Source organism: Etheostoma cragini, chromosome 5, assembly GCF_013103735.1.
Source record: "Etheostoma cragini isolate CJK2018 chromosome 5, CSU_Ecrag_1.0, whole genome shotgun sequence".
Taxonomy (NCBI): domain Eukaryota; kingdom Metazoa; phylum Chordata; class Actinopteri; order Perciformes; family Percidae; genus Etheostoma; species Etheostoma cragini.
In genome coordinates, this window is record NC_048411.1 from 12,286,375 (window position 1) to 12,299,444 (window position 13,070).

The 13,070-nt window shown below is 42.4% G+C and overlaps 1 protein-coding gene across 4 annotated transcripts in view; it reads left to right on the forward strand.

The window, feature by feature from the left end:
* The window catches only part of ank1a (ankyrin 1, erythrocytic a), a 110,627-nt gene that overhangs the window by 66,932 nt on the left and 30,625 nt on the right, over positions 1-13,070 (forward strand). For 3 of the 4 annotated variants that reach the window (XM_034872298.1, XM_034872290.1, XM_034872291.1), the window contains exons 3-7: positions 8,914-9,015; positions 11,145-11,243; positions 12,062-12,160; positions 12,474-12,572; positions 12,764-12,949. In XM_034872298.1, the coding sequence (XP_034728189.1) occupies positions 8,914-9,015; positions 11,145-11,243; positions 12,062-12,160; positions 12,474-12,572; positions 12,764-12,949 (585 nt within the window). Of the gene's footprint in view, positions 1-3,053; positions 3,081-8,913; positions 9,016-11,144; positions 11,244-12,061; positions 12,161-12,473; positions 12,573-12,763; positions 12,950-13,070 lie in introns of those variants that run through there. The other variant, XM_034872292.1, reaches the window with a different exon arrangement.

A 13,070-nucleotide genomic window follows, 5' to 3' on the forward strand; every position in this document is an offset into this window, starting at 1 on the left:
ATATAACAAACAGAAAAAATACTTTCAGAAAAAAACGCACTTTCTCACAAGAAAGAAAAGGGCAGGTGCTCAAGCCCCCCTTTTGATGTCTACGTGTGCACGTGCCTGAGAATATGAATATATATGAGAGTGAGCCGATACGTGTGCTCTCACATGATGTATAATCTGTCTGCAGAAGGACGCCAGTTTTTACACCCGCTGCTGTTTATCCTGAGTTAAACCGCTCCTCTGTCAGTCCAGAGGCCAGTCAAGCTTAATATCGCTTGTGAGGAGGAGCTGTGTGTGTGTGTGTGTGTGGTTGTGGTTGTGTGTGAGAGATTTGTGCTAGGGGTGCAGTAATCTGCCTGACCCAGCCCACACCCTCTTTGAAGCTGTTGCAGGCCAACACTACAGAGCATCACACTGCCACTAGAGGGCCGTTATGCCAAATTGACATCTCACATAGAATCATACGGTAGCCTATGCTTTATTTTTTTAAACCAGACCAGCTATAAATATAAATACATAATCATTATGTACTGGGTGTGTCTTTCTTACTCCAAATTAGTCTTATTACAGTCCCTGATGCTTTTTAGCTACTACTACCTCTGTTGGCTTGGAGAGTATCTAGACCTCCACGAGCCTTGGGTGATTCATCTGTCCCCAGCCACTTCTTTTGGAGGGACCTTGTCCAGCAAATAAGTTTCATGTCCCCTCTCCCTTATCTTGACCTCCACTTAACAGTCAAACTGGCCTACATGTGTGAAATAATGCAGCAACATGGACATGATTCCTAGCTGGCTTTCCACAAATGGATGAGTTTTTTTTCTTCTTTTTTTTCTTAGACCATTGATTTAGTGGAAGACAACTGCAAAGAGTGACAGGTTGAAGAAAGACAGTTGACATACTATCAGTATTTATGTTGATTCCTCCCCTTTTAAGACATAAGGACAAAGGCAATAAACCATCACTAGCAGGACACGTGGACAGCTGTAGTCCTTTATCCTGTCAAAAAGAGAGGCTCAACACATGTCGACATAGGGGCATGTCCGTCCCAAACCTAAATCAACCCTGTTACAAAACCAGAGTGTGGCCCATGCTTTATAATGTCCTGCAACCTCACTCAGTCAGGGAAACTCCTGCCTGTACATTGACCACAATGCATCTTTGCACACTGGCCCATTGACTTTATCTGTTTTGTGTTCTTCATGTTTTGCCTCAGGTGCCATTTATTTAGGTTTCACAACTTAAAGATCCCCTTTAGGCATATACAGTATTCTGCTTTGAATAATAATTTCTGAATAGGTGTTTTCCAATATGTTCAGTTACCTTGGTAAAATTACATAATCTTCTCTTTCTACAGTACCTCATTGAAAATCTATTAATATGTGAGTTCAAAAGTTTAACCAGTGGACACAAGATGTCTCCTATTTCATTTAAAAGCCCATTATCAGTGCATAAGTTTCACTCTTTTGTAACTTGTATATTCAACCACAAATTGCTGCCAAGTTACAAAATCATGCTCATACATTTGTGTATTAAACTCAGATTTTGGGTGAGCACCTTCCCACTTCTAGAGATGAATGTGAAAACAGCCTTATAGTTTTAAGCTCTACACATACTGTAAATCACTCTGCAATAAGAAAAACACATTTTTGAGTGCAAGGGGACTTCAACTTCGTCATTGGTGCTTGATAAACACCTCCAGAGAAATCCTTCTTCATCACTCACTTGAGTCTGGCACACCTTAAAGAGGTCCTATATCAGTTGGGACCTGATAAGTTATCTTTTTTTCTCTCCAGAGGGGGAGAGTTGCAGTCCCCTTTTTTTGTAGAAAACCACATGCTAATTTGTCATGTCTTCATGGACATTAGTGTCTGTAGTCCTCTAACCCACATTATTTGGCAGTGGAGCTCTCATCACTGTCCAAACCCAGTACTGTGGACAGGAGAGACATCCTACGTGATGTTTTTTCGCCCAGGTCACGGTCCAGTGGCACTGAGAGGTGCGTAGCCTTCTTTCTACATTGCCCCCTCCTTCCCCTCTCCTACAAGCATTTATCTCTCTGCATGGTTTTGGCAGCGATGTGCTTTTCCCAGCATTTAGCCAGGAGAGGGAGAGAGGAGGGGAGATGGAGAGAAAAGGAGGCCTTTTCAAGCAGGGAATGACGGACGCTTTATTAAAAGAGGCAAGGCCTTTTGAGAGGCTGGCCCCTCTGTGCTCTCGCCACCCCATGTGTCTGGCCCATTGTCACGGGGCGGTGGCAGAACCCCCCCCCCCCCCCCCCCCCCCCCCCCCCCCCCCCCCCCACCTCGCCATTCGCTTTGTCACTGTAAGTCACCTCACAGACTGAAACAGACCTGCTCTGAAAAAAACACTCATTCTCCACAGTAACTATGCTATTCTGGTATCGCCTGCTCCGTGAAAAAAAAAAGATTGTCTGGCTGTCACAAAACATACAGGAGACAGAGATGGGCGTGACATGTGGGGAAGAAGGGACAGGAGAAAGGAGGGATAAAGTTTGGGTGACGGAGAGTGTTTGGGGTGCAACAAAACGTGAAAGGTGGACAGGATTGATGAGGTGTAGACCAGAACATAGGGTGTGATGGCGGATAGAAGAGAGTGAAAAAAGTTGAGATGAAAGATGGGATGAGGTGGGGAGGGCAAAGAGTTTGAGGCAAAAAACATCAGAGAAAAGTCAGAAATTTGAGGAAAAACTAGTAGCCCAAAATGAGCCAGGATTTAGGCAGGAAACCCATGGTGAGATTGTGAGGCACCCATTTGTTTTTGGCTGTGTGTGAAATGTGTCTTTAGATACAGGCAGCATTCCTCCAGAGATAAACCCCTGGGCCCCCCATCCCCTCAACCCCCACCTTCCCCAGTCTCTCCACCCACCATGCTTACTCAAGTGTGTGTGTGTCTGGGCGTGTGCGTATGTGTGTCTGTGTCCGTGTTTATGTTGGGCGGGGGTCTGCGTGCCCTGTACCACAGCACTCGCAGGGGGCAACAGAAAAGACAGCTGTGTGTTTGAGAGAAACCGAAAACGTAAGAAAGAGAGTGGAGGGCCAACAGGCATGCCAGTCAAGACCGTCACTTTTGGAGTGAGTACCACCATCTCTGCTGCTTTCTGTCTCTTCTTCTTCTTCTCTTTTCCTGTCCCTCTCTCAGTCCTTTACATTTTCTCTTTTCACATATACACTTCTCTACAACTCTTATTTTATCTTTGTCTTTTTTTGCATGTCTTTGTCCGTCATAAAGTCCACTGTTGCATTTTCTCAAATGTTATGCACCTGTCAATGCGCCCTCCTTTTATCCTTTTACATCAGACAGTGATGGGCCGATGCTTTCTTCACTGGCTTTGTACCCAGTTCTAAAGTCCATTTCTTTCATATTTACTTTGTCTCTTGCACATGAATATTGGTGTATCTGAATTTACTCTTTGTCTATTTTATTCAAGTGCTTTTTTTATTCAGCACCTGCCTCTGTCTGTTTGCTTTCTGTTTGATAAGTACCGTTATTGTACTGTCCGTACTTCCACATGTTCCCTTTTTGAGGCTTCTCCCTGGCTCTACTTTACTTGTTTTCAGGCCTGAGTATGCCCTCGTTCATAGTAATGACAATGACATAGAAAAATGAGAAATTGAGAGAACAGCAAACCAGGTCATAGATGTAAATGTAAACATCGATCGGTCACTTGTGAAACTTTGTGACTAACTTATCATGGTTTTAATCAAAGCTCTAAAGAATTGAATATGTCATTACTTTCTGCCCTAAACATAACCTGTGTTGATCAAAATTGTTAGACTTGGCCTCCCAGAGCAACACAGGAGGGAGCTTGATTGCCTGGGAGTTTCTTGGAGGGCTGTGATGCATGTGCGTCCAAGATTAGTGTAAGTGCGTATGTGTGGGTGTGTATCGTGTTCTGTTTTACCTCCTTAATCTTGTTTATGACTTAATTTGTTCCTCTGTTTGATGTTCAGATTGTATGATGTCAACCAGGATTAGCTGTGGTAAGTAAACTAGAGGTCAGCAGAACTGATTAGTGGGTCAATTAATGGGATTCTTTCAGTGAGGCTTCACTAAAGACTATAGAGGATTTAATCTACTGAGCCAGCGGAAGTAATGGCAACACAGGGTGCATGCTCACAAGGGGCTACTGCCTGGATGTTTAATGTTGTGTCAACCACTGTTTACCTTGGGAAATGGATGAGGAGATCATACAACTTGTAGAAATGTATTTATTGGGTTTATACCTTATCTATCTGAGGATGAACTGCAGTCCATCTTAAAATGCTCTCAATTGTGTTGTTTTTGCAGTATTTCATAATTCTATCATTTAGTTCCTTCCAAATATGAAACCAACTGGCCTGAGGAAAAAAAAAAAAAACATGGCCACTGATCAATTTAAGCAGCCAAACAACCCTTGTGTAACTGAGAATAAGAAGTTGTGAAGGAAGTATTTGCATCCTTAACTACTAATCTAGTCACTATAGCTGTCAATAAATTTTGTTGAGTAAAAGGAACAATATTTAACTCTAAAATGTGGTGTAGTAATAGTAGTGTTAATTATCATAAAACAGAAACACCTAAGATCATTTACTGTTTTAGTTGTTGCTGTTTAAGCAGGTGCATCGCAAGCAAAATTTAACTAACAGTGCAGATAAGATGCAGAAAGTTTTAATGGTTATTTGGACTTAAATTTTTACAGATTTATGTCCAATATCCGGACATTTTGTATATCATTTCTCTCACTTCAGACGGTTGTATTCTGTATGATTACTGTCCAGTAAAACACAGGATACTTACCATAACTTGATCCTATCCTGCATAGGTTCCAAACTCTATCTCCTCCCTATGGCTTTCACCCTCTTTGTCACCCCCACAAAAGATCACACTAACCATGACAATCTCATCTACAGGCACAGAGCCTGCAGCAGGGCCAGTTATAAAGAGACAATCAATGAGTATGGCAGGGACAAACAGTGGGATACAGAGAGGGGGAGGCTGGGAGTGTGAGAAAGTAAATAGTAAAATGGGACAAGACGCTTTGCCACATACATGGAATAGAAGCAGACAGACAGACAGATAGATTTACATACAGACAGATGGTATTGAGCCGGGTAATGTAACAGTTTCTTCCCAGTGCCCAGCTCACTTGCTTCCTGTAAATGTGTCCATAGCTGAGCGGTCCCACGAGTCTCAGACTGTCTGATTCTACACTTACTACATCTCTGTAGCCGGAAACAGTCTGCTGCCTGCTCTACCTCTTCAAGCAGCCTGAGAGATGAAGGCAGAGATGGAGGCCTGGGGGGTGGGGGGGAGGAATCAATTTCTAGAACAAATGCAAGTCAGCAAAAATAGGGTGATGAAATGTCTGTTTAAGCACTCTGCAGTAATTTCCATATCCGTTGTTCGGTGTTACCATAAAATGTATAGAATCAGTCTAATCACACTGTCCACGGTTCAAATACATCAAGATGTTGAGTTTAGCAGGGAAAAATAATTATACTGAGTTTGGTAAGTAAAATGTATGTTGTTTAAAGTTCAGGAAATTACTGCAAGTGAAGCTAGACTTGTGACATGCTGAACAGACGTAGACACCTTGTTTTCACCTTTCTGCTGGCTGTACAAATAGCAGTGGTGGCACTTAAAATATTTATGATTTGCACCTGGTGCTGTGTCGGCAAGTGTGTGTGTGTTTTTGTGTGTGTGTGTTTGTGTGTGTGTGAGAGAGAGAGAGAGAGAGAGAGAGAGAGAGACTGTATTTGGAATTTTATGTTAATTTTAATAGAAATGTTGAGATTCTCTCGAGCAGATAATAGTTCCGTACCCAAGTGAAATCACCCTGAATCTTTGGCAGAGAGATTCTCCCTTTGACATTCAGTGGAGATTTGTCTCTGGACATTGTCTCTTGGTCTTGACTCTCTCTTCTGTAATTGAGACCTGTTCAGACGTAGACTAACCCGTCTAGACTGTTTGGAAGGATCTGCCTTACTGAAAGCTGATTAAAGGGATTAGAACAAAAAACTATGTAAACTAAGAAAGGAATTGATGTAAAGACATAACTCTGCTTGTCTTGATTCACAAGTTTTCTCTTTTCAACAATTCATTTCTTTCACACACACACACACACACACACACACACACACACACACACACACACACACACACGCACACACACACACACAAACACACACATTCAGTCTGACTCCATTCAGAATGATCACAGACACACAATCGATCTTTTGTGAAAAAGACTATTCTTCAGATCTAGTTGCCCGTTGCAGAGGATCTCTGTGGCTAGGATGTTGATCTCAGACATGCCTCCTCGTGAATACATACATACACATACATTGAATTTTCAAACACTGCAGTCTACTAGCAAGGGGGTGATGTCATTCTGTCTGCTGCAGCACCAGCAGAAGAGGGGGGGAGAGAGGGAGAAAGGGAGAGAGAGAGGCGTTAGACGCAAAGGGATAGAAAAGGAAGGAAGGCAACAGGAATGAAAAGCTGACACACAGACAGGCAGAGGGGAGTTCAGGGCAGAGGATTTTCTCTGATGAGATAAGGGAATAATTTCACTTGGTAATTTTTGGCTTCATTATATGGAGCCTTGTACTGTCTTAGCCTGAGGACAAGCACGTTGCACAACAGTGTGTTGATATCCGTAATCCTAACCGGGGAGCTGCTAAACAACTTATTTTCTCTTTCTATTGCTCCAAACGGTATGATTATTGTGCTCGTTCATTTTTTTCCTTAGGCCCAGAGCCCTATGGCTTGTCTGCTCTCTATGGGAATAATCAGACAGGGACACATTGATCTAAATTGTCTAGCAAGACGCAGCAGAGGAATTACCACAGAACATTTTCAGGCTGCTCCTTATACGTATGGTATTATTTCTCTGGTATATGCATGGGCACTGTACCTGTTTATGTCTAAGTTAGTGGATGGGTGCGGTTCCTCTGCATCTTTATCTCACCATGCCACGCACTCACTTCTTGACGCAAGCAGACACACACATGCAGGACTGACCCACTGGAAAGTAAATTTGCTGTAGCCATCAATATCAGCTTGAGTCTTTCCGGGGATTTTCTGTAGTCTTGTAAACTTCAGCAGGGTGTTTCTGGGGGGCAGTAAACTGATTCTGGAAGGTGGAAACCCAGCAGAGGGGCCTCAGTCAGGGTCACCATGGTTTTAGCATGCCACCATTTGCTGTGGGACCATGTAAATTGTGTTAGTTTGTGTGTGTCTTTGCATCAGCTGTATTTGCTCCTACTTTGATGAAAGGATTTTTCTTGTGTCACCATGGCAGAGTCTGCAAACAATCTACACTCTACTACATTGTGTGTAGTTGCTGTGTGGGCAGCATGTACCTGTATAAAACCAGTAAAAAATTGTCAGGTCTTCCTTTTGATGATTTACATTCCTTTTTCCCCCCTATGTCTACCAATGTATGTGCAAAATATCTCGAAGTTTAACAGTGAGAAAGTGTTTTTAATTATAGAACTTAATATGCATTCATAAATCAGATTCATAGGGTTAGGGTTCACATTCATCAATAGTGTGTGGGGGTGTGTGTGTGGGGGGGGATTTAGTTTTGAGTGTTTACTTTATGTTGATGCTAGATTATCTTGCCATTGCATACATTTTATTTCCCTACCAGATATGAGGCACAAGAATCAATTTCCGTTACATATTTCCTGTCAATCAGCTGGAATCAACTTTTCCTTTTTTAAAGTTTTCTGTTCCCTCATTAAACCTATGTTATTTTAAAAATGACCTCTCATTTTGTGCAGCGCTGTGCCATTGGTGTCATGCTGAGGGTGTGTTGTCATTTGTTGCTATGCCTCAACTTCAGGCATGTGGATCCTTTCTCTTTTTATGCTCAAGCTCACTCCATCTTTGTCAAAAAAGGGCCAACAACAACAAAACAAGCACTGTATTATAAAGTTGAGAAGAGCTGGGTTGTGTGTGTGTGCGTGGATGTGCGTGCACGCATGTGTGTGTATGTGTGTGTGTGTGTTGGCAGGATTTGGTGATCACTTTTTGGATCAGAAAATGGGGTTTATAAAATATCTGCATTTGTGTGAAAACGTATACTCAATGATTGGACGGCTGAGGATTTTCCTGACCAGCAATGTTGAGATAGCTGGTTAGATAGAGAGAGGGGGTGGTGTATGAAGGGGATGTGCAAGGGGAGAGAGGAGATTATGTAAATGAAATGGAAAAAGTGCAGGGTTTGCCGCAGTCCAGCTTTTCACAGTGGTTCTCCCTCGGTTGCTGCCGCTTCTCCTCTCCCTCACTCTCCCCTGTGCCGCATGAGTGATCCTGTTTCAGCAGCACCCCTGCCTGCCTGGGAGAGCCATGAAGCCCCCATACACAAACAAAACACAGACAAAAACACTAGACGTGCTATGTACTGGCCAGTGAGTCGGGACTTGCCAAACGCGCTCTCTCTCTTTCTCTGTCCCTCCCCGCTCCCTTTTCTCCTTTCACCTTGTGTCTCTTTCTCTCTCTTTCATTCACACACACACAGACTCAGTTTCCAGACAAAGAGCCAACAGTCTGCTGGGCACAACAGACACTCCGGTAGCTGTCAGTATTATCACAGTTGCCATATTACCTGAGGGGAGAGGATAGCTTTGTGGGCAAAGTGTTAAAGGTTTTGTTGAGCCCAGGAGTTTGTGTATTTCACCTGCGTGCACACCAAACCCTCAAAACACAACATTACAAGATGCAGATTGTCAAACTGCACTGTCCAAAATCTCAAGGGCAGAGTGTCATGATAGTTTAAATGCCCCTAAAAAGAAATATTAACCAAACTCTATCTCCCTCTCCATTTTCCCACTCTGCTCCTCCACTTTATGTGTCTATCACTTTCTCTTATACCCCGTATCCCCCTCCTCTACTTCCCTTTCTCTGTTACGCTTGCAGGCAGATGCTGGCAACAGTTTTCTCCGAGCGGCCCGTTCTGGCAACCTTGACAAGGCCCTGGACCATATAAAAAATGGCATCAATATAAACACAGCCAATCAGGTGAGTGAGCTGCACATTCCCTAGATTGAATTGGTTGAAGCTATAGCTTCTGACTGGCAGGCTCATGTAACTATACATTCATTCAGACACAGAAAATTACGTAGAAAAAGTACAAATTCTATAACAAATATGGTTTCATTTGCATGATGTTCTGCTGAAATGTTGTCGATGTATAACACCATGTTTAGTATTGTTATTTTTATATAAATGCATCTTGAGTGTCAAGATGTGCATGATGTGTCTTAGTTGTCATGGTGTGTTGTTATGTGCCTGTGTACTTGGTCATACTGTGTGTGCATGCTCAGGTAGACTGTTAATCAGTGGCTGGAGGTGGCAGGTGGAGTTTACAGGGTCTCCAGGGAAGGTAATAAATGGGACAGGGGCTTCTCCTTCGCCTTGTCTCTTCCATTCTGCCTCCTTTACTCTGATGGTTGTTCCCAGAGTATCCAGGAAGAGGCAGTGTGGGTGGGGCTAGCACCAGTGCCCTCAGGCTACTGAAACTTGGCTGTGTGTGTGTGTGTAAGCAAGATTCCACTGGCTCATTAATCTAACTTAGTCATGGTTTCCCTTCCATTCACATACTGTATGCTGTCCTAAACATTGTGTCATTATTATTGTTAATGCTTCTGTCAGGATTTCTATGAGGCCTATTTTAGGCCGGATAACAGACCACACATAAAACAGATTTAGCCATGGAAAGTGACTCTGTATAGTGGTCTACAATGTGATGAACGGAGGACCCACATGGATTAGAAAAATAATGACATACAGAAATACAGTCTGACACCAGATTTTGTTTTACTAGAGATAAAGTCTCCTGAATTACCCGATTTCATTTCATTGTTGTTGTTATTCTTCATATGCAATTGTGTTATTTTCACTGTTTGGTGTCAACTGTTTTTGAGTTTAAGTGATAATCTACAGCGTTCTCGCTATAGATAGATAGATAGATACATACATACATAGATACATAGATACATAGATACTTAATTCATCCCGAAAGAATTTTTAATTTTACTTGAATTAGGAGACCTTTGCACACACATTGCTTTGCAGTTTTGGACTTAAAGCCCCTGTATGTGAGAAATTAGTCTGGTGTTTTTTTGTCTGTAGATAAATGGAAAAAATTGTGTGTGTATGTGTTGCTTTTAGTCAAGCTACACTGCTTTTCCTGCTACCATTTGATGTCAACAAAGTTAGAAATTTTCAAATTCTACTGACATTGGTACAATTAATACAATTATAATTAAGACACCAAATGTAAGCTACAGCCTTTTATGTTTATTTATATTCTTCCATTTTATTATTAATACTAGTGTATGGTGATCGTCTACTATATGTGGCACTTTTTTTATTTAAATTTAAAGGTTGTACAACGATTAAAAAAGTTGTAGATTGTTACTTAAACCAAAGTGGTGAGAGCATTGTTGTGCTGGTTGTGTGACTGTTGCTCCTGATGCTGTGTGTAGTGTCTGCTGGGATTTTGGCCAGGTGGAGGCTTGACTGTGGCAGCTGCTTATCTGAGTGGATACCTCTCACCAGCACACTGCCTCACTCCCCCCTTTCTTGTGTTTCCTTTTCTTTCGCTCTCCACCTAACAACTTCTCCTCTACCCTCTCCTCTTCTGTGCACTGTGTTCTGATTCACCTCACTTTTTTTCTTACCTTTTGCCTCCCTCCGTCCCCTCCTCTCTCTGCAGTAGAGTGATGGTGTGCTGTGGTCTCCCCACTCAGAGGAATAATATCAGTGGTGTGGGAAAGGTCCAACCTCACATGTCCTGTGCGGCTGAAGGAAGGCTGTGTGAGGTCAGACCTATCCCACACGGCTCGTATTCTTCCCAGCCACGAGACCAGCGGCCTCCCATCCCCCTCCCGTCCTCCTCCTTCTCCTTACCACCATCATTAATCAAATGAAAATATTCACATCCTGATTTTTGCATGTGTGGTGTCCAGTGTAAGTATTTGCCTGGTTTGGTTTGTGAGTGCTTCAGCCACAACAGTTGTTTCAGTTGGCATGGCCTACATGTGTTTGTCTGTATATGCGTGGTTTGTTCCTTTAGATTAGGAAAAATGTGTTCATAGTGTGTTTAGGACCCTTCAGTATTAGGTCTACTCTGCTCTCTCACTCAGAATGGGCTCAACGGGCTGCATCTGGCCTCAAAAGAAGGCCACGTTAAAATGGTGCTGGAGCTACTCCACAATGGAATCGTACTGGAGACCACCACAAAGGTAAAAATCCTCTGTAACAATGTCCTACAGTCTTAATTTGTTTAGAAAATAACTTATAAATAAATCAACATAGGTTGTGAATTTACATGTGCTGTATGTTTTTTACAACACAAATGATCGCTTTCTTGCCGAGAGTACGATTAGAAGATTTTACATCCTGTCACTAAACCACGCAAAAAACTAGTCCCTTATATGAGCCATTTAAAACCACACATGTCCACTTTGTTTATGAATTAAATAAATGAGATTTAACATATTAAGTTGTGAGCTTTTTTTGTTGCTGATAGGTGGATTTTTTTTACCTTTGGACTAACCAAGGCTAGCTGCTGTTGTCAAACTATTCCTTTAACATTTTCATCAATAAAACACCTGTTGAATTATGTGACAAATTAAGGTTTTTACTGAGGCTGGGTTTCAAACATCAATAAAAAGTGTGTCTGAGTATCAAAACCTGTGTGTATTGGAAGTTGGCATTTAATGCTTGCTTAAATATTTAACTTTTTACCTTTTCTTAGATAGTTCCTGATTAAAAAAAAAAAAATGGTGTTGGTACGGAAACAAGTATCAAAACAATTGACCAAAATTCCAATCGTATTTTATACATGTGAAATTATGCTATTTGTTTGACCAGTTAATGCATGTGAATAAAGCAAATATTAATGCTACATGATATCAGTATAAAACATGATTGATCTGTCCACAGATGAAATTTTACATGTCCAAAAACCACATGAAAACCACACTTTGGATAAATGTGGGATTTTTCACCTATAATCTTTGCTAGTGCTTGTTTTGACTGTTTATCTCTGTTTAAACAGAAAGGGAACACAGCCCTGCACATTGCAGCCCTGGCAGGGCAGGAGCAGGTGGTCGCAGAGCTGGTTAACTACGGGGCCAATGTCAACGCTCAGTCCCAGGTGAGACTTAGTGCTGCTTTCACTGCGGTGATCCCAGGACACACAGACGCTCCTCAGTACTTACAAATTTATATGAACTATATGAACTTTACTGTGAAACCATTGCAGTAACTATTGCAACTCCATCTGTTAACAAGTGTCTTTGTTCCTATATATGTATTTGTTGCTGTTTCCTCTCTCTGTACATCTTTGTGTGTCCCTCTGTGACTGTCCTGTCTTTTGCTGTGCTTCTTTTTCCTCTGCTGCTGTGGTGTGTGTGTGCGTGCGTGCGTGTGTGTGTGTGTATATCTGTGTGTGCGTCTTTCTGAGACAGAAGGGTTTCACTCCACTCTACATGGCTGCACAAGAAAACCATCTAGAGGTTGTAAAGTTTCTTCTGGAGAACGGAGCCAATCAGAGCATTCCAACCGAGGTACTAAAGACTAAGGAACCGAGAGACGTTTTTAAAGAGTGGTCTCCCAAATTCCTCGATCCCATCCCTGCTGATCCAGACATCGCTGTGTTTCCATTTCTGTTTTGTTCTCATAAGCGTCTCTCTTTACACCTCTCTGATTTTCTCTCCTTAAGTCAACCAGTCTTCTAACTCTCTCCTGTTTGCCGCAGGATGGATTCACTCCTCTTGCCGTGGCTCTTCAGCAGGGTCATGAGAATGTAGTGGCTCTGCTCATCAACTATGGCACCAAGGGAAAGGTCCGCCTCCCTGCACTGCACATTGCAGCACGCAACGACGATACTCGCACAGCCGCAGTGCTTCTGCAGAATGACCCCAATCCTGATGTACTCAGCAAGGTGTGTGTTTGTGTTTGTGGCTGTGTGTGGCTGCAGATATAATTGTTCACATGTGCGGTACTGTACATGCACAATAGGTATGGGCATCTGTGTTTGGTGTCCTCAGTATTTTTGTTTAAAT